Source organism: Bombina bombina, chromosome 12 (assembly GCF_027579735.1).
Source record: "Bombina bombina isolate aBomBom1 chromosome 12, aBomBom1.pri, whole genome shotgun sequence".
In the NCBI taxonomy this organism is placed as follows: domain Eukaryota; kingdom Metazoa; phylum Chordata; class Amphibia; order Anura; family Bombinatoridae; genus Bombina; species Bombina bombina.
The window spans coordinates 107,890,724-107,912,110 of NC_069510.1; the positions used below are offsets into that span (position 1 = coordinate 107,890,724).

General features: G+C 39.1%; 1 protein-coding gene across 1 annotated transcript in view; it reads right to left on the reverse strand.

Moving 5' to 3' along the window:
- The window catches only part of COL27A1 (collagen type XXVII alpha 1 chain), a 591,531-nt gene that overhangs the window by 482,205 nt on the left and 87,939 nt on the right, over window positions 1–21,387 (reverse strand). Inside the window, exon 4 of the mRNA XM_053696152.1 lies at window positions 15,236–15,289. Within this exon, the coding sequence (XP_053552127.1) occupies window positions 15,236–15,289 (54 nt within the window). The remainder of the gene's footprint in view (window positions 1–15,235; window positions 15,290–21,387) is intronic.

Below are 21,387 nucleotides of genomic sequence, written 5' to 3' on the forward strand. Positions count from 1 at the left end.
ATCACTAATGACCCATGCATATCACAAACCTCTCTACTGTCTCATAACACTAATGACCCATGCATATCACAAACCTCTCTACTGTCTCATAACACTAATGACCCATGCATATCACAAACCTATCTTCTGTGCCATATCACAAACCTCTCTACTGTCTCATATCACTAATGACCAATGTATATCACAAATCTCACTCCTGTCTAATATCACTAATGACCCATGCATATCACAAACCTCTCTCCTGTCTCATATCACTAATGACCCATGCATATCACAAACCTCTCTACTGTCTCATATCACTAATGACCCATGCATATCACAAACCTCTCTCCTGTCTCATATCACTAATAACCCATGCTTATCACAAACCTCTCTACTGTCTTATATCACTAATGACCCTCATGTATATCACAAACCTATTTTCTGTCTCATATCACAAATCTCTCTCCTGTCTCGTATCAATAATGACCCATGCATATCCCAAACCTATCTCCTGCCTCATATCACTAATGACCCATGCATATCACAAACCTATCTCCTGTCTCATATCACTAATGACCCATGCATATCACAAACCTCTCTCCTGTCTGATATCACTAATGACCCATGCATATAACAAACCTATCTCCTGTCTCATATCACTAATGAGAAAAAATGGGGTTTATTTAGCAGCGCTAAAAAAAGCTAGGGAATGATGATACCAATCTAATTTATGTTTTATACAATCTATTTTATTTAAAAATTCTTATAACACATAAAAACAACAGCAAATGCTTTTCCTAATTAATAAAGGGACGTCTCCCTTATACAACACTTATAAAAACAGACTAGAACCATATAATCCTAGAATTTCAGGTATAAAGGAATTAATTCTATAGATAACATATGGCAAGCAACAAATTTCTAAGATAAATGGTGAATTAAATATTTAAAAGGCACAAATGTATCAATCCTAATAGCTTTACAGTTCTTCAGTAACAAATACAGTTATAAAGTTACACAGTTACTTTCCTTGGACATATAATTGGCTCAGGTGTGCTGGATAGTTAAAAAGGCAAAAAACAGCCAATATTCTGATTTAGGTGCCAAAGCAATCGTGGTTAATGGAAATGGTTAATTTAACAGATGAATACCTTGATGTCTTTAACTGTGTAACTTTATAACTGAATTTGTTACTGAAGAACTGTAAAGCTATTAGGATTGATACATTTGTGCCTTTTAAATATTTAATTCACCATTTATCTTAGAAATTTGTTGCTTGCCATATGTTATCTATAGAATTAATTCCTTTATACCTGAAATTCTAGGATTATATGGTTCTAGTCTGTTTTTATAAGTGTTGTATAAGGGAGACGTCCCTTTATTAATTAGGAAAAGCATTTGCTGTTGTTTTTATGTGTTATAAGAATTTTTAAATAAAATAGATTGTATAAAACATAAATTAGATTGGTATCATCATTCCCTAGCTTTTTTTAGCGCTGCTAAATAAACCCCATTTTTTCTTCTTATCCACCATTTAGTTCTCTTTGAGGGAAGAACTTTTTTAGCAGCAGGAATCCACCTTTAGGCGCTCCTATCACACTACTCATATCACTAATGACCCATGCATATCACAAACCTATCTCCTGTCGTATATCACAAACCTATCTCCTGTCTCATATCACTAATGACCCATGCATATCACAAACCTCTCTCCTGTCTGATATCACTAATGACCCATGCATATCACAAACCTATCTCCTGCCTCATATCACTAATGACCTATGCATATCACAAACCTCTCTCCTGTCTCATATCACTAATGACCCATGCTTATCACAAACCTATCTCCTGTCTGATATCACAAACCTCTCTCCTGTCTCATATCACTAATGACCCATGCATATCACAAACCTATCTCCTGTCTTATATCATAAACCTATCTCCTGTCTTATATCACTAATGACCCATGCATATCACTAACCTATCTCCTGCCTCATATCACTAATGACCCATGCATATCACTAACCTATCTCCTGCCTCATATCACTAATGACCCATGCATATCACAAACCTCTCTCCTGTCTCATATCACTAATGACCCATGCATATCCAAAACTTATCTCCTGTCTCATATCACTAATGACCCATGCATATCACAAACCTATCTCCTGCCTCATATCACTAACCTCTCTCCTGTCTCATATCACTAATGACCCATGCATATCACAAACCTATCTCCTGTCTTATATCATAAACCTATCTCCTGTCTTATATCACTAATGACCCATGCATATCACTAACCTATCTCTGCTTCATATCACTAATGACCCATGCATATCACTAACCTATCTCCTGTCTCATATCACTAATGACCCATGCATATCACAAACCTCTCTCCTGTCTCATATCACTAATGACCCATGCATATCACAAACCTCTCTCCTGTCTCATATCACTAATGACCCATGCATATCACAAACCTCTATCCTCTCTCATATCACTAATGACCCATGCATATCACAAACCTCTCTACTGTCTCATATCACTAATGACCCATGCATATCACAAACCTCTCTACTGTCTCATAACACTAATGACCCATGCATATCACAAACCTATCTTCTGTGCCATATCACAAACCTCTCTACTGTCTCATATCACTAATGACCAATGTATATCACAAATCTCACTCCTGTCTAATATCACTAATGACCCATGCATATCACAAACCTCTCTCCTGTCTCATATCACTAATGACCCATGCATATCACAAACCTCTCTACTGTCTCATATCACTAATGACCCATGCATATCACAAACCTCTCTCCTGTCTCATATCACTAATAACCCATGCTTATCACAAACCTCTCTACTGTCTTATATCACTAATGACCCTCATGTATATCACAAACCTATTTTCTGTCTCATATCACAAATCTCTCTCCTGTCTCGTATCAATAATGACCCATGCATATCCCAAACCTATCTCCTGCCTCATATCACTAATGACCCATGCATATCACAAACCTATCTCCTGTCTCATATCACTAATGACCCATGCATATCACAAACCTCTCTCCTGTCTGATATCACTAATGACCCATGCATATAACAAACCTATCTCCTGTCTCATATCACTAATGAGAAAAAATGGGGTTTATTTAGCAGCGCTAAAAAAAGCTAGGGAATGATGATACCAATCTAATTTATGTTTTATACAATCTATTTTATTTAAAAATTCTTATAACACATAAAAACAACAGCAAATGCTTTTCCTAATTAATAAAGGGACGTCTCCCTTATACAACACTTATAAAAACAGACTAGAACCATATAATCCTAGAATTTCAGGTATAAAGGAATTAATTCTATAGATAACATATGGCAAGCAACAAATTTCTAAGATAAATGGTGAATTAAATATTTAAAAGGCACAAATGTATCAATCCTAATAGCTTTACAGTTCTTCAGTAACAAATACAGTTATAAAGTTACACAGTTACTTTCCTTGGACATATAATTGGCTCAGGTGTGCTGGATAGTTAAAAAGGCAAAAAACAGCCAATATTCTGATTTAGGTGCCAAAGCAATCGTGGTTAATGGAAATGGTTAATTTAACAGATGAATACCTTGATGTCTTTAACTGTGTAACTTTATAACTGAATTTGTTACTGAAGAACTGTAAAGCTATTAGGATTGATACATTTGTGCCTTTTAAATATTTAATTCACCATTTATCTTAGAAATTTGTTGCTTGCCATATGTTATCTATAGAATTAATTCCTTTATACCTGAAATTCTAGGATTATATGGTTCTAGTCTGTTTTTATAAGTGTTGTATAAGGGAGACGTCCCTTTATTAATTAGGAAAAGCATTTGCTGTTGTTTTTATGTGTTATAAGAATTTTTAAATAAAATAGATTGTATAAAACATAAATTAGATTGGTATCATCATTCCCTAGCTTTTTTTAGCGCTGCTAAATAAACCCCATTTTTTCTTCTTATCCACCATTTAGTTCTCTTTGAGGGAAGAACTTTTTTAGCAGCAGGAATCCACCTTTAGGCGCTCCTATCACACTACTCATATCACTAATGACCCATGCATATCACAAACCTATCTCCTGTCGTATATCACAAACCTATCTCCTGTCTCATATCACTAATGACCCATGCATATCACAAACCTCTCTCCTGTCTGATATCACTAATGACCCATGCATATCACAAACCTATCTCCTGCCTCATATCACTAATGACCTATGCATATCACAAACCTCTCTCCTGTCTCATATCACTAATGACCCATGCTTATCACAAACCTATCTCCTGTCTGATATCACAAACCTATCTCCTGTCTCATATCACTAATGACCCATGCATATCACAAACCTATCTCCTGTCGTATATCACAAACCTATCTCCTGTCTCATATCACTAATGACCCATGCATATCACAAACCTCTCTCCTGTCTGATATCACTAATGACCCATGCATATCACAAACCTATCTCCTGCCTCATATCACTAATGACCTATGCATATCACAAACCTCTCTCCTGTCTCATATCACTAATGACCCATGCATATCACAAACCTCTCTCCTGTCTTATATCACAAACCTATCTCCTGTCTCATATCACTAATGACCCAGGCATATCACAAACATCTCTCCTGTCTGATATCACTAATGACCCATGCATATCACAAACCTCTCTCCTGTCTCATATCACTAATGACCCATGCATATCACAAACCTCTCTCCTGTCTCATATCACTAATGACCCATGCATATCCCAAACTTATCTCCTGTCTCATATCACTCATATCACTAATGACCCATGCATATCACAAACCTCTCTCCTGTCTGATATCACTAATGACCCATGCATATCACAAACCTCTCTACTGTCTCATAACACTAATGACCCATGCATATCACAAACCTCTCTACTGTCTCATAACACTAATGACCCATGCATATCACAAACCTCTCTACTGTCTCATATCACAAACCTCTCTCATGTCTCGTATCAATAATGACCCATGCATATCCCAAACCTATCTCCTGTCTCATATCACTAATGACCCATGCATATCACAAACCTCTCTCCTGTCTGATATCACTAATGACCCATGCATATCACAAACCTCTCTACTGTCTCATATCACAAACCTCTCTCATGTCTCGTATCAATAATGACCCATGCATATCCCAAACCTATCTCCTGTCTCATATCACTAATGACCCATGCATATCACAAACCTCTCTCCTATCTCATATCACTAATGACCCATGCATATCCAAAACTTATCTCCTGTCTCATATCACTAATGACCCATGCATATCACAAACCTATCTCCTGCCTCATATCACTAACGACCCATGCATATCACAAACCTCTCTCCTGTCTCATATCACTAATGACCCATGCATATCACAAACCTATCTCCTGTCTTATATCATAAACCTATCTCCTGTCTTATATCACAAACCTATCTCCTGTCTCATATCACTAATGACCCATGCATATCACAAACCTCTCTCCTGTCTGATATCACTAATGACCCATGCATATCACAAACCTCTCTACTGTCTCATATCACAAACCTCTCTCATGTCTCGTATCAATAATGACCCATGCATATACCAAACCTATCTCCTGTCTCATATCACTAATGACCCATGCATATCACAAACCTCTCTCCTATCTCATATCACTAATGACCTATGCATATCCAAAACTTATCTCCTGTCTCATATCACTAATGACCCATGCATATCACAAACCTATCTCCTGCCTCATATCACTAACGACCCATGCATATCACAAACCTCTCTCCTGTCTCATATCACTAATGACCCATGCATATCACAAACCTATCTCCTGTCTTATATCATAAACCTATCTCCTGTCTTATATCACTAATGACCCATGCATATTACAAACCTATCTCCTGTCTTATATCACAAACCTATCTCCTGTCTTATATCACAAACCTATCTCCTGTCTTATATCACAAACCTATCTCCTGTCTTATATCACAAACCTCTCTCCTGTCTCATATCACTAATGACCCATGCATATCACAAACCTCTCTCCTGTCTCATATCACTAATGACCCATGCTTATCACAAACATCTCTCCTGTCTCATATCACTAATGACCCTCATGCATATCACAAACATCTCTCCTGTCTCATATCACTAATGATCCATGCAAATCACAAACCTCTCTCCTGTCTCATAACACTAATGACCCATGCATATCACAAACCTATCTTCTGTGCCATATCACAAACCTCTCTACTGTCTCATATCACTAATGACCAATGTATATCACAAATCTCACTCCTGTCTAATATCACTAATGACCCATGCATATCACAAACCTCTCTCCTGTCTCATATCACTAATGACCCATGCATATCACAAACCTCTCTACTGTCTCATATCACTAATGACCCATGCATATCACAAACCTCTCTCCTGTCTCATATCACTAATAACCCATGCTTATCACAAACCTCTCTACTGTCTTATATCACTAATGACCCTCATGTATATCACAAACCTATTTTCTGTCTCATATCACAAATCTCTCTCCTGTCTCGTATCAATAATGACCCATGCATATCCCAAACCTATCTCCTGCCTCATATCACTAATGACCCATGCATATCACAAACCTATCTCCTGTCTCATATCACTAATGACCCATGCATATCACAAACCTCTCTCCTGTCTGATATCACTAATGACCCATGCATATAACAAACCTATCTCCTGTCTCATATCACTAATGACCCATGCATATCACAAACCTATCTCCTGTCGTATATCACAAACCTATCTCCTGTCTCATATCACTAATGACCCATGCATATCACAAACCTCTCTCCTGTCTGATATCACTAATGACCCATGCATATCACAAACCTATCTCCTGCCTCATATCACTAATGACCTATGCATATCACAAACCTCTCTCCTGTCTTATATCACAAACCTATCTCCTGTCTCATATCACTAATGACCCAGGCATATCACAAACATCTCTCCTGTCTGATATCACTAATGACCCATGCATATCACAAACCTCTCTCCTGTCTCATATCACTAATGACCCATGCATATCACAAACCTCTCTCCTGTCTCATATCACTAATGACCCATGCATATCCCAAACTTATCTCCTGTCTCATATCACTCATATCACTAATGACCCATGCATATCACAAACCTATCTCCTGCCTGATATCACTAATGACCCATGCATATCACAAACCTCTCTCCTGTCTGATATCACTAATGACCCATGCATATCACAAACCTCTCTACTGTCTCATATCACAAACCTCTCTCATGTCTCGTATCAATAATGACCCATGCATATCCCAAACCTATCTCCTGTCTCATATCACTAATGACCCATGCATATCACAAACCTCTCTCCTATCTCATATCACTAATGACCCATGCATATCCAAAACTTATCTCCTGTCTCATATCACTAATGACCCATGCATATCACAAACCTACCTCCTGCCTCATATCACTAACGACCCATGCATATCACAAACCTCTCTCCTGTCTGATATCACTAATGACCCATGCATATCACAAACCTATCTCCTGTCTCATATCACTAATGACCCATGCATATCACAAACCTATCTCCTGTCTTATATCATAAACCTATCTCCTGTCTTATATCACTAATGACCCATGCATATTACAAACCTATCTCCTGTCTTATATCACAAACCTATCTCCTGTCTTATATCACAAACCTATCTCCTGTCTTATATCACAAACCTCTCTCCTGTCTCATATCACTAATGACCCATGCATATCACAAACCTCTCTCCTGTCTCATATCACTAATGACCCATGCTTATCACAAACATCTCTCCTGTCTCATATCACTAATGACCCTCATGCATATCACAAACATCTCTCCTGTCTCATATCACTAATGATCCATGCAAATCACAAACCTCTCTCCTGTCTCATATCACTAATGACCCATGCATATCACAAACCTCTCTCCTGTCTCATATCACTAATGACCCATGCTTATCACAAACCTATATCCTGTCTCATATCACTAATGACCCATGCATATCACAAACCTCTCTCCTGTCTCATATCACTAATGACACATTCTCATCACAAACCTATCTCCTTTCTCATATCACTAATGACCCATGCATATCACAAACCTCTCTCCTGTCTCATATCACTAATGACCCATGCTTATCACAAACCTATATCCTGTCTCATATCACTAATGACCCATGCATATCACAAACCTCTCTCCTGTCTCATATCACTAATGACGCATGCTTATCACAAACCTATCTCCTGTCTCATATCACTAATGACCCTCATGCATATCACAAACCTCTCTCCTGTCTCTTATCACTAATGAACCATGCATATCACAAACCTCTCTCCTGTCTCATATCACTAATGACCCATGCATATCACTAACCTATCTCCTGCCTCATATCACTAATGACCCATACATATCACAAACCTCTCTCCTGTCTCTTATCACTAATGAACCATGCATATCACAAACCTCTCTCCTGTCTCATATCACTAATGACCCATGCATATCACTAACCTATCTCCTGTCTCATATCACTAATGACACATGCTTATCACAAACCTATCTCCTGTCTCATATCACTAATGACCCATGCATATCACAAACCTCTCTCCTGTCTCATATCACTAATGACCCATGCATATCACTAACCTATCTCCTGCCTCATATCTCTAATGACCCATACATATCACAAACCTCTCTCCTGTCTCATATCACTAATGACGCATGCTTATCACAAACCTCTCTCCTGTCTCATATCTCTAATGACCCATGCATATCACAAACCTCTATCCTCTCTCATATCACTAATGACCCATGCATATCACAAACCTCTCTACTGTCTCATAACACTAATGACCCATGCATATCACAAACCTATCTTCTGTGCCATATCACAAACCTCTCTACTGTCTCATATCACTAATGACCAATGAATATCACAAATCTCACTCCTGTCTAATATCACTAATGACCCATGCATATCACAAACCTCTCTCCTGTCTGATATCACTAATGACCCATGCATATCACAAACCTCTCTCCTGTCTGATATCACTAATGACCCATGCATATCACAAACCTATCTCCTGTCTCATATCACTAATGACCCATGCATATCACAAACCTCTCTCCTATCTCATATCACTAATGACCCATGCATATCACAAACCTCTCTCCTGTCTCATATCACTAATGACCCATGCATATCACAAACCTATATCCTGCCTGATATCACTAATGACCCATGCATATCACAAACCTCTCTCCTGTCTGATATCACAAACCTATCTCCTGACTCATATCACTAATGACCCATGCATATCACAAACCTCTCTCCTGTCTGATATCACTAATGACCCATGCATATCCCAAACCTATCTCCTGTCTCATATCACTAATGACCCATGCATATCACAAACCTCTCTCCAATCTCATATCACTAATGACCCATGCATATCCAAAACTTATCTCCTGTCTCATATCACTAATGACCCATGCATATCACAAACCTATCTCCTGCCTCATATCACTAACGACCCATGCATATCACAAACCTCTCTCCTGTCTGATATCACTAATGACCCATGCATATCACAAACCTATCTCCTGTCTCATATCACTAATGACCCATGCATATCACAAACCTATCTCCTGTCTTATATCACAAACTTATCTCCTGTCTTATATCACTAATGACCCATGCATATCACAAACCTATCTCCTGTCTTATATCACAAACCTATCTCCTGTCTTATATCACAAACCTATCTCCTGTCTTATATCACAAACCTATCTCCTGTCTTATATCACAAACCTATCTCCTGTCTTATATCACAAACCTATCTCCTGTCTTATATCACAAACCTATCTCCTGTCTTATATCACAAACCTCTCTCCTGTCTCATATCACTAATGACCCATGCATATCACAAACATCTCTCCTGTCTCATATCACTAATGACCGATGCATATCACAAACCTCTCTCCTGTCTCATATCACTAATGACCCATGCATATCACAAACCTATATCCTGTCTCATATCACTAATGACCCATGCATATCACAAACCTATATCCTGTCTCATATCATTAATGACCCATTCATATCACAAACCTCTCTCCTGTCTCATATCACTAATGACCCATGCATATCACAAACCTCTCTCCTGTCTCATATCACTAATGACCCATGCATATCACAAACCTCTCTCCTGTCTCATATCACTAATGATCCATGCATATCACAAACCTCTCTCCTGCCTCATATCACTAATGACCCATGCATATCACAAACCTATCTCCTGTCTCGTATCACTAATGACCCATGCATATCACAAACCTCTCTCCTGTCTCATATCACTAATGACCCATGCATATCACTAACCTATCTCCTGCCTCATATCACTAATGACCCATACATGTCACAAACCTATCTCCTCTCATATCACTAATGACCCATGCTTATCACAAACTTATCTCCTGTCTCATATCACTAATGACCCATGCATATCACAAACTTATCTCCTGTCTCATATCACTAATGACCCATGCATATCACAAACCTCTCTCCTGTCTCGTATCACTAATGACCCATGCATATCACAAACCTATCTCCTGCCTCATATCACTAATGACCCATGCATATCACAAACCTATATCCTGTCTCATATCACTAATTACCCATGCATATCACTAACCTATCTCCTGCCTCATATCTCTAATGACCGATGCATATCACAAACCTCTCTCCTGTCTCATATCACTAATGACCCATGCATATCACAAACCTCTCTCCTGTCTCATATCACTAATGACCCATGCATATCACTAACCTATCTCCTGCCTCATATCTCTAATGACCGATGCATATCACAAACCTCTCTCCTGTCTCATATCACTAATGACCCATGCATATCACAAACCTCTCTCCTGTCTCATATCACTAATGACCCATGCATATCACAAACCTATATCCTGTCTCATATCACTAATGACCCATGCATATCACAAACCTATATCCTGTCTCATATCACTAATGACCCATGCATATCACAAACCTATCTCCTGTCTCATATCACTAATGACCCATGCATATCACAAACCTATCTCCTGTCTCATATCATTAATGACCCATTCATATCACAAACCTCTCTCCTGTCTCATCACTAATGACCCATGCATATCACAAACCTCTCTCCTGTCTCATATCACTAATGATCCATGCATATCACAAACCTCTCTCCTGCCTCATATCACTAATGACCCGCTTATATCACAAACCTCTCTCCTGTCTCATATCACTAATGACCCATGCATATCACAAACATCTCTCCTGTCTCATATCACTAATGACCGATGCATATCACAAACCTCTCTCCTGTCTCATATCACTAATGACCCATGCATATCACAAACCTATATCCTGTCTCATATCACTAATGACCCATGCATATCACAAACCTATATCCTGTCTCATATCATTAATGACCCATTCATATCACAAACCTCTCTCCTGTCTCATATCACTAATGACCCATGCATATCACAAACCTCTCTCCTGTCTCATATCACTAATGACCCATGCATATCACAAACCTCTCTCCTGTCTCATATCACTAATGATCCATGCATATCACAAACCTCTCTCCTGCCTCATATCACTAATGACCCATGCATATCACAAACCTATCTCCTGTCTCGTATCACTAATGACCCATGCATATCACAAACCTCTCTCCTGTCTCATATCACTAATGACCCATGCATATCACTAACCTATCTCCTGCCTCATATCACTAATGACCCATACATGTCACAAACCTATCTCCTCTCATATCACTAATGACCCATGCTTATCACAAACTTATCTCCTGTCTCATATCACTAATGACCCATGCATATCACAAACTTATCTCCTGTCTCATATCACTAATGACCCATGCATATCACAAACCTCTCTCCTGTCTCGTATCACTAATGACCCATGCATATCACAAACCTATCTCCTGCCTCATATCACTAATGACCCATGCATATCACAAACCTATATCCTGTCTCATATCACTAATTACCCATGCATATCACTAACCTATCTCCTGCCTCATATCTCTAATGACCGATGCATATCACAAACCTCTCTCCTGTCTCATATCACTAATGACCCATGCATATCACAAACCTCTCTCCTGTCTCATATCACTAATGACCCATGCATATCACTAACCTATCTCCTGCCTCATATCTCTAATGACCGATGCATATCACAAACCTCTCTCCTGTCTCATATCACTAATGACCCATGCATATCACAAACCTCTCTCCTGTCTCATATCACTAATGACCCATGCATATCACAAACCTATATCCTGTCTCATATCACTAATGACCCATGCATATCACTAACCTATATCCTGTCTCATATCACTAATGACCCATGCATATCACAAACCTATCTCCTGTCTCATATCACTAATGACCCATGCATATCACAAACCTATCTCCTGTCTCATATCATTAATGACCCATTCATATCACAAACCTCTCTCCTGCCTCATATCACTAATGACCCATGCATATCACAAACCTCTCTCCTGTCTCATATCACTAATGATCCATGCATATCACAAACCTCTCTCCTGCCTCATATCACTAATGACCCATGCATATAACAAACCTCTCTCCTGTCTCATATCACTAATGACCCATGCATATCAAAAACCTCTCTCCTGTCTCATATCACTAATGACCCATGCATATCACAAACCTCTCTCCTGTCTCATATCACTAATGACCCATGCATATCACAAACCTCTCTCCTGTCTCATATCACTAATGACCCATGCATATCACAAACCTCTCTCCTGTCTCATATCACTAATGACCCATGCATATCACAAACCTCTCTCCTGTCTCATATCACTAATGACCCATGCATATCCCAAACCTATCTCCTGTCTCATATCACTAATGACCCATGCATATCCCAAACCTCTCTCCTGTCTCATATCACTAATGACCCATGCATATCACAAACCTCACTCTTGTCTCATATCACTAATGACCCATGCATATCACAAACCTATCTCTTGTCTCATATCACTAATGACCCATGCATATCACAAACCTCTCTCCTGTCTCATATCACTAATGACCCATGCATATCACAAACCTCTCTCCTGTCTCATATCACTAATGACCCATGCATATCACAAACCTCTCTCCTGCCTCATATCACTAATGACCCATGCATATCACAAACCTATCTCCTGTCTCATATCACTAATGACCCATGCATATCACAAACCTATCTCCTGTCTCATATCACTAATGACCCATGCATATCACAAACCTCTCTCCTGTCTCATATCACTAATGACCCATGCATATCACAAACCTCTCTCCTGCCTCATATCACTAATGACCCATGCATATCACAAACCTATCTCCTGTATCATATCACTAATGACCCATGCATATCACAAACCTATCTCCTGTCTCATATCACTAATTTATTTTTAAAGTTATTGTTTAAAAGACACATTGCAATCTTTACAATGTGGGTCTAATACAGACAAAATGTGCTATATATCAGGAGTAAAACTTAACTATCACTAGAATGCATATTGACTGGTAGCATTGACTTGTATGTTGTAGTCTAATGTACAAGACATTTCTGTGCTTCTAAGTAATATTACTTTTAAATATTTATTTTCAGTATAAAATAGTATATTTTTGGTTTTGTGGGTCCATGTGAAATAGCAATTCTCAATAATGTGGCTGCCATTAGGCCATATGAGGAGCCTCACAGAAGTCAACTTTTGTTTAAAGGGACAGTCCACACCCGAATTGTTATTGTTCAGAAAGATAAATTATCCCTTTATTACCCATTCCTCAGTTTTGCATAACCAATACGGTTATACTTTTTACCTCTGTGATTACCTTGTGTCTAAGCCACTGCAGACTGCCCTTTAATCTCCGTTCTTTTGACAGACTTGCATGTTATCCAATCAATACTGACTCCTAGGTAACTCCAAGGGAGTGAGCACAATGTTATGTATATGGCACACATGAACTAGAGCTGTCTAGCTGAAAACTGTCAAAATGTTCCAGGCATTTATAACATATGGGCAAAAAAGGGGACTGTATTTTGAAGCCCAGTACTGCAGCACTCTGTTTATATGGACACAGAAAATAAGAAATAATTTTTCACCACAAATAAAAGTTACCTATAGAAACATTTCATTATAATGATAAACAGACAGCATGGCATGAGTGAATATTACCTTTATAATAATGTATTTTTGTAAAAAGTTATAATTTAGCTTATTTTTAAATAACATTGTGCTGATTTTCAGACTCCCTACCAAACCCCAAAGTTTTAGATCTATACTGATGTCTACAGACTCCTGATTGTGTAATGGGTCTTTTCATATGCAGGGGGTGTCTGCCTGTTCCTGCTTCCCCAGCCTATTACAGTGGGTGTCCCAGCCTATCCTCATCAACAGTGCTAAACATGGAGCTTCTAAGTAAGTTTTTAAAAGGTTTTACACTGGATTTTTAGATCGGTATCTGTGCATATTCTTCTTTATAATAGTGTCTATTACAGGCAGTTATATGAAAATGGGTGTATACTGTCCCTTTAAATCATGAGACTCCCACAGATAACCGCCTAAATCAAACGCTAGACAGATAATAATAAGTAACAATTGAGTCCACAGCTTATAAATAATCATACTTTTGTATATTTATATAGATAAACATCCCTTAATCTATGGGGCCGATTTATCAAGCGTATCATGTCGGACAGACATTGATAAATCAGCCCCTATGTGTGCGTTTCTTTATTTATAAAGTGAGAAAAGTGCTTTAAACCAAGACCCAGTTATTTCTACTTATTTTCCTGGCTGGAATCATACAGGCATGAGGATGACTAGAGTGAACTACAAAAAAATAGCAAGCTCAGTAAAAAGTCATCACAAAAGTCTGCAAAGTCAGTCAGTATCCTCTGAAACAAATTACTATCCTATGTTATTATATTACTTTCTGATATGCTAAAAACAGATGTTCAATATTGCTAGAAGAAAACTCCTGAACTAGTTGTTGAGGGGATATAGAAGAGATTAATAGCATGTACATACCCGCGGACCTCTCTTCCCAGGGGGACCAGGAAGACCTGGTGAACCAGGAGGACCCTGCAAAGAAAAATTAAAATAAACATCATAAACAGCACCATAAAAAACATCATATACATTATATATATTACTTCAGTCATGTAATGGAAAATTACATCCTTGTTCTACCGCTGATGAGATGGGACTTTTTTTATTCTACTGGAGCTGCTAAAAAGGTTTAATATTGCGGTCTGAATTCATATGAACATATCTGATGCAAAAAGAAGAAACCCTGAGCTAATGGTACTCGCCCTAAAGACATAGTGTGTGGCTATCTGCAGATTTACACAAAAAAGAAGGCAAATGGCTCCAAATTGGATCATTGGTAAATATGTTTAACGGAGAAACAAGGAGATCATGTTGCATGCTTGCCAAAGGATCTTACAATTTATGCTTTGCATATAATAGGGGGGGGGCACTTGATTCGGCAATACCTACAAGATGCAACTGTACACTAGCCAGGTATTAGCTACACAATTAGAAAGTTGAAAATTGAGCAACTGAAAGATGCCATTCACAAATGAGCAAAGATGCAGTTAAGAATCTATGAATAAGGCGCACAGTCGAAACGCGTAAGATGGGTGTTTTTAATCTGCACCTTTGATTAAGTTTTGTCAATACATTTTTGGATTTTATTTGGGAGTGCTGGACCTTTTTTCATTTTGAAAAGATGCAGTTACCCCTGCACACATTTAGCTACACACCATACTAGCAGGTCATCAACACAAGGAGCTCCTGCACAACCATATGGTTCTAGGTAATCACTAGCAAGGCATAATTTCTAAAACAACTGCAAATACTCACAAAACACTGAAAAGAAACTGCATCAACTATTTAATACCTGAAACAAGCTAAATGGCTCTAGTCACTCAATAGCCAAGCGTCACTTACAAAACAACTGCAAGGAGCCCCTTCACAACTAAATGATTCTTCATACTCACTAGCAAAGCATCACACAACATCTGCAAGGTGGCAGCCACATGAGCACAGCCTCAGCTATACAACATTAGCAAGGTACCAGCTACACACCACCTGCAAGGCTTTAGTTAGACAAGTGCTTGACAAACTTGTTTAAAACTTAGGAGCCAGTAAGAATATTTAGGATTGAATTTCACCCCTGGCTCCTGGGTTTGTCGAGCCCTGAGTTAGACAACAAATACAAGCAATAAGATACAGACATTGCCTACAGCCGTGCTTAAACTGTAAGTTGCTTAAACATTTTCAGGGGTCTCCACAAGAGTTAATAATGTGCTGTGCACTGGGAGACACATAAGCAGGAGGGGTCCCTTGCACAATAGTAGGCTAAGTTGCAATTACTAAACAACAGCAGTGCAGGAATTAGTCAGAAATGCATGTTTTGATAGGGATAGGAAAGTCACAATTAAACTTGCATGATTCACATACAGAATTTAATTTTAAGACACTTTTAAATTCACTTCTATTTTCAAATGCGCTTTGTTCTCTTGGTATACTCACATATTTGCCACTACTAGGAGCTAGCTGCTGATTGGTGCCTGCAAACATTTGTCTCTTGTGATTGGCTAACTAGATGTGTTCAGCTAGCTGCCATTAGTGCAATGTTGTTCCTTCAGCAAAGGATAACAAGGGAATGAAGCTAATTTGATAATAAAAGTAAATTGGTACGTTATTTAACCCCTTAACGACTGTCTGGGGTTTCAAGCGATGGAAACGATTGTGATCGGTTCCAGCTGCTTTCAGGGTATTGCAGCGATGCCTCGATGTTGAGGCCTTGTGCAATACCCTTTGCATCAGCCAGTGATGGTGCCGATCGTTGGTGGTGTGGAAGGGATAGTAGGAAGGCGAGTGGGCGGCCCATTGCTGGAGGAGTGCGGGAGGGGGGCGTGAGAGTGGCGGGAGCTGGTGGGACTGCTTACACTACGGAAAAGATGTAGTAAGTGGGAAGGAGGGAGAGGGGGATATTAGTTAGTAAAATGATCTGGGAGGGGGTAGTGTGGTAGGGGAATGAGGGGGCAGCTACACTATGGAAAAACATTTTTTTTTATATATAAAAAATATATAAAATCCAAAAAAATTAGCAAAATGGGTACTGGCAGACAGCTGCCAGTACCGGTTGGGCGGTAAGGGGGGATAGTACCCTGCAGAAACTATATATAGAAAAAAAACTTTTATTTTTATGCTGGCAGACTTTCTGCCAGTACTTAAGATGGGGGTGAACTTTGGGGGGTGGGGAGGGAAGAGAGCTGTTTGACAGGTGTCAGGGAGGGATCAGGGGGTGGGATGTGTCAGGTGGGAGGCTGATCGTTAGACTAAAGCTAAAATTAACCCAACAAGCTACCTAATTAACCCCTTCACTGCTGCGCAGCGGCATTTAGCAGCCTTCTAATTACCAAAAAGCAATGCCAAAGCCATATATGTCTGCTATTTCTGAACAAAGGGGATCCCAGAGAAGCATTTACAACCATTTGTGCCATGATTGCACAAGTGGTTTGTAAATAATTTCAGTGAGAAACCTAAAGTTTGTGAAAAAGTTAAAAAAAATATATTTGATCGCATTTGGCGGTGAAATGGTGGCATGAAATATACCAAAATGGGCCTAGATCAATACTTTCGGCTAGATTTAGAGTTTTGTCGGTAAAGACCCGCATACCTAACGCAGCTTTTTTTCCTACCGCTGCTTCCAAACAACGCTGGTATCTAGAGTTGTCTGAAGGGCTGCGTTAGGCTCCAAAAAGGGAGCGTTGAGCCGAGTTTACCGCCACTTCAACCCTCAATACCAGTGTTGCTTACGGTAGCGGTAAGCTGGCAAAACGTGCTCGTGCACGATTCCCCCATAGGAAACAATGGGGCAGTTTGGGCTGAAAAAAAAAACCTAACACCTGCAAAAAAGCAGCGTTAAGCTCCCAACGCAGCCCCATTGTTTCCTATGGGGAAACACTCTCTAAGTCTGCACCTAACACCCTAACATGAACCCCGATTCTAAACACCCCTAACCTTACATTTATTAACCCCTAATCTGCCAACCCCGTTATCGCTGACACCTGCATTACACAATTAACCCCTAATCTGCCGCTCCAGACACCGCCGCCACCTACATTATCCCTATGAACCCCTAATCTGCTGCCCCCAACATCACAGACACCTACATAATATTTATTAACCCCTAATCTGCCCCCCCCCCCCAACGTCGCCGCCACCTAACTTCAAGTATTAACCCCTAATCTGCCGACCGGACCTCGCCGCTAATATAATAAATGTATTAACCCCTAAAGCTAAGTCTAACCCTAACCCTAACACCCCCCTAAATTAAATATAATTTTAATCTAACGAAATAAATTAACTCTTATTAACTAAAGTATTCCTATTTAAAACTAAATACTTACCTGTAAAATAAACCCTAAGATAGCTACAATATAACTAATAATTATATTGTAGCTATTTCAGGATTTATATTTATTTTACAGGCAACTTTGTATTTATTTTAACTAGGTACAATAGCTATTAAATAGTTATTAACTATTTAATAGCTACCTAGTTAAAATAATTACAAAATTACCTGTAAAATAAATCCTAACCTAAGTTACAATTAAACCTAACACTACACTATCATTAAATTAATTAAATAAATTAGTTACCAATACCTACAATTAAATACAATTAAATAAACAAAACTACAACAAAAACCCCACTAAATTACAGAAAATAAAAAAATATTACAAGAATTTTAAACTAATTACACCTAATCTAAGCCCCCTAATAAAATAATAATAAAAAAATAATAATAAAAGTCCCTACCCTATTCTACATTACAAAGTAATCAGCTCTTTTACCAGTCCTTAAAAGGGCTTTTTGCTGGGCATTCCCCAAAGTAATCAGCTCTTTTGCCTGTAAAAAAAAATACAACCCCCCCCAACATTAAAACCCACCACCCACATACCCCTACTCTAACCCACCCAAACCCCCCTTAAATAAACCTAACACTTCCCCCCTGAAGATCTCCCTACCTTGAGTCATCTTCATCCAGCCGGGCCGAAGTCTTCATCCGATGGGGCAGAAGAGGACATCCAGACCGGCAGAAGTCTTCATTCTATCCGGGCAGAAGAGGACATCCGGACCGGCAGACATCTTCATCCAAGCGGCATCTTCTATCTTTATCCATCCGGAGCGGAGCCATCTTCTTCCCAGCCGACGCAGATCCATCCTCTTCAACCGACGCCTACTCGCCGAATGAAGGTTCCTTTAAATGACGTCATCCAAGATGGCGTCCCTCGAATTCCGATTGGCTGATAGGATTCTATCAGCCAATCGGAATTAAGGTAGGAAAAATCTGATTGGCTGATTCAATCAGCCAATCAGATTCAAGTTCAATCCGATTGGCTGATCCAATCAGCCAATCAGATTGAGCTTGCATTCTATTGGCTGATCGGAACAGCCAATAGAATGCAAGCTCAATCTGATTGGCTGATTGGATCAGCCAATCAAGATTTTTCCTACCTTAATTCCGATTGGCTGATAGAATCCTATCAGCCAATCGGAATTCGAGGGACGCCATCTTGGATGACGTCATTTAAAGGAACCTTCATTCGGCGAGTAGACGTCGGATGAAGAGGATGGATCCGCGTCGGCTGGGAAGAAGATGGCTCCGCTCCAGATGGATGAAGATAGAAGATGCCGCTTGGATGAAGATGTCTGCCGGTCTGGATGTCCTCTTCTGCCCGGATAGGATGAAGACTTCTGCCGATCTGAATGTCCTCTTCTGCCCCATCGGATGAAGACTTCGGCCCGGCTGGGTGAAGACGACTCAAGGTAGGGAGATCTTCAGGGGGGTAGTGTTAGGTTTATTTAAGGGGGTTTGGGTGGGTTTATTTAAATGTATTTAATTGTAGGTAATTGTAGGCAATTTATTTAATTAATTTAATGATAGTGTAGTGTTAGGTTTAATTGTAACTTAGGTTAGGATTTATTTTACAGGTAATTTTGTATTTATTTTAACTAGGTAGCTATTAAATAGTTATTAACTATTTAATAGCTATTGTAACTATTTAAAATAAATACAAAGTTGCCTGTAAAATAAATATAAAGTTAGGTTTAATTGTAACTTAGGTTAGGATTTATTTTACAGGTAATTTTGTATTTATTTTAACTAGGTAGCTATTAAATAGTTATTAACTATTTAATAGCTATTGTAACTATTTAAAATAAATACAAAGTTGCCTGTAAAATAAATATAAATCCTAAAATAGCTACAATGTAATAAATAATTACATTTTAGCTATATTAGGGTTTATTTTATAGGTAAGTATTTAGTTTTAAATAGGAATAATTTAGTTAATTTTAGGAATATTATTTAGTTTAATATAAATTATATTTATGTTAGGGGGTGTTAGGGTTAGAGTTAGGTTTAGGGGTTAATAACTTTATTATAGTAGCGGCGATGGTGCGGGCGGGAGATTAGGGGTTAATAATTGTAGGTAGGTGGCGGCGATGTTATGGAGGGCAGATTAGGGGTTAATACTATTTATTCTAGGGTTTGCGAGGCGGGAGTGCGGCGGTTTAGGGGTTAATACATTTATTATAGTAGCGGCGAGGTCCGGTTAGCAGGTTAGGGGTTAATAAGTGTAGTTAGGTAGCGGCGACGTTGGGGGGGGCAGATTAGGGGTTAATAAATATAATATAGGGGTCGGCGATGTTAGGGGCAGCAGATTAGGGGTTCATAAGTATAACGTAGGTGGCGGCGATGTCCGGTCGGCAGATTAAGGGTTAAAAAAAAATATTAGCGTGGGGGGGCCTCGGTTTAGGGGTACATAGGTAGTTTATGGGTGTTAGTGTACTTTAGAGCACAGTAGTTAAGAGCTTTATATTCACGCGTTAGCCCATAAAGCTCTTAACTACTGACTTTTTTTGGAGGTAGGAGTCTTGTCGGTAGAGGGTCTACCGCTCACTTCTCCCAAGACTCCAAATACCGGCGTTAGGCAGATCCCATTGAAAAGATAGGATACGCAATTGGCGTAAGGGGATCTGCGGTAGCCTGGAATCGCGGTAGGGAAGTGAGCGTTAGACCCTTTCCTGCCTGACTCTAAATACCAGCGGGTGGTAAAAAGCAGCGTTAGGACCCCTTAACGCTTCTTTTGACAGCTAAC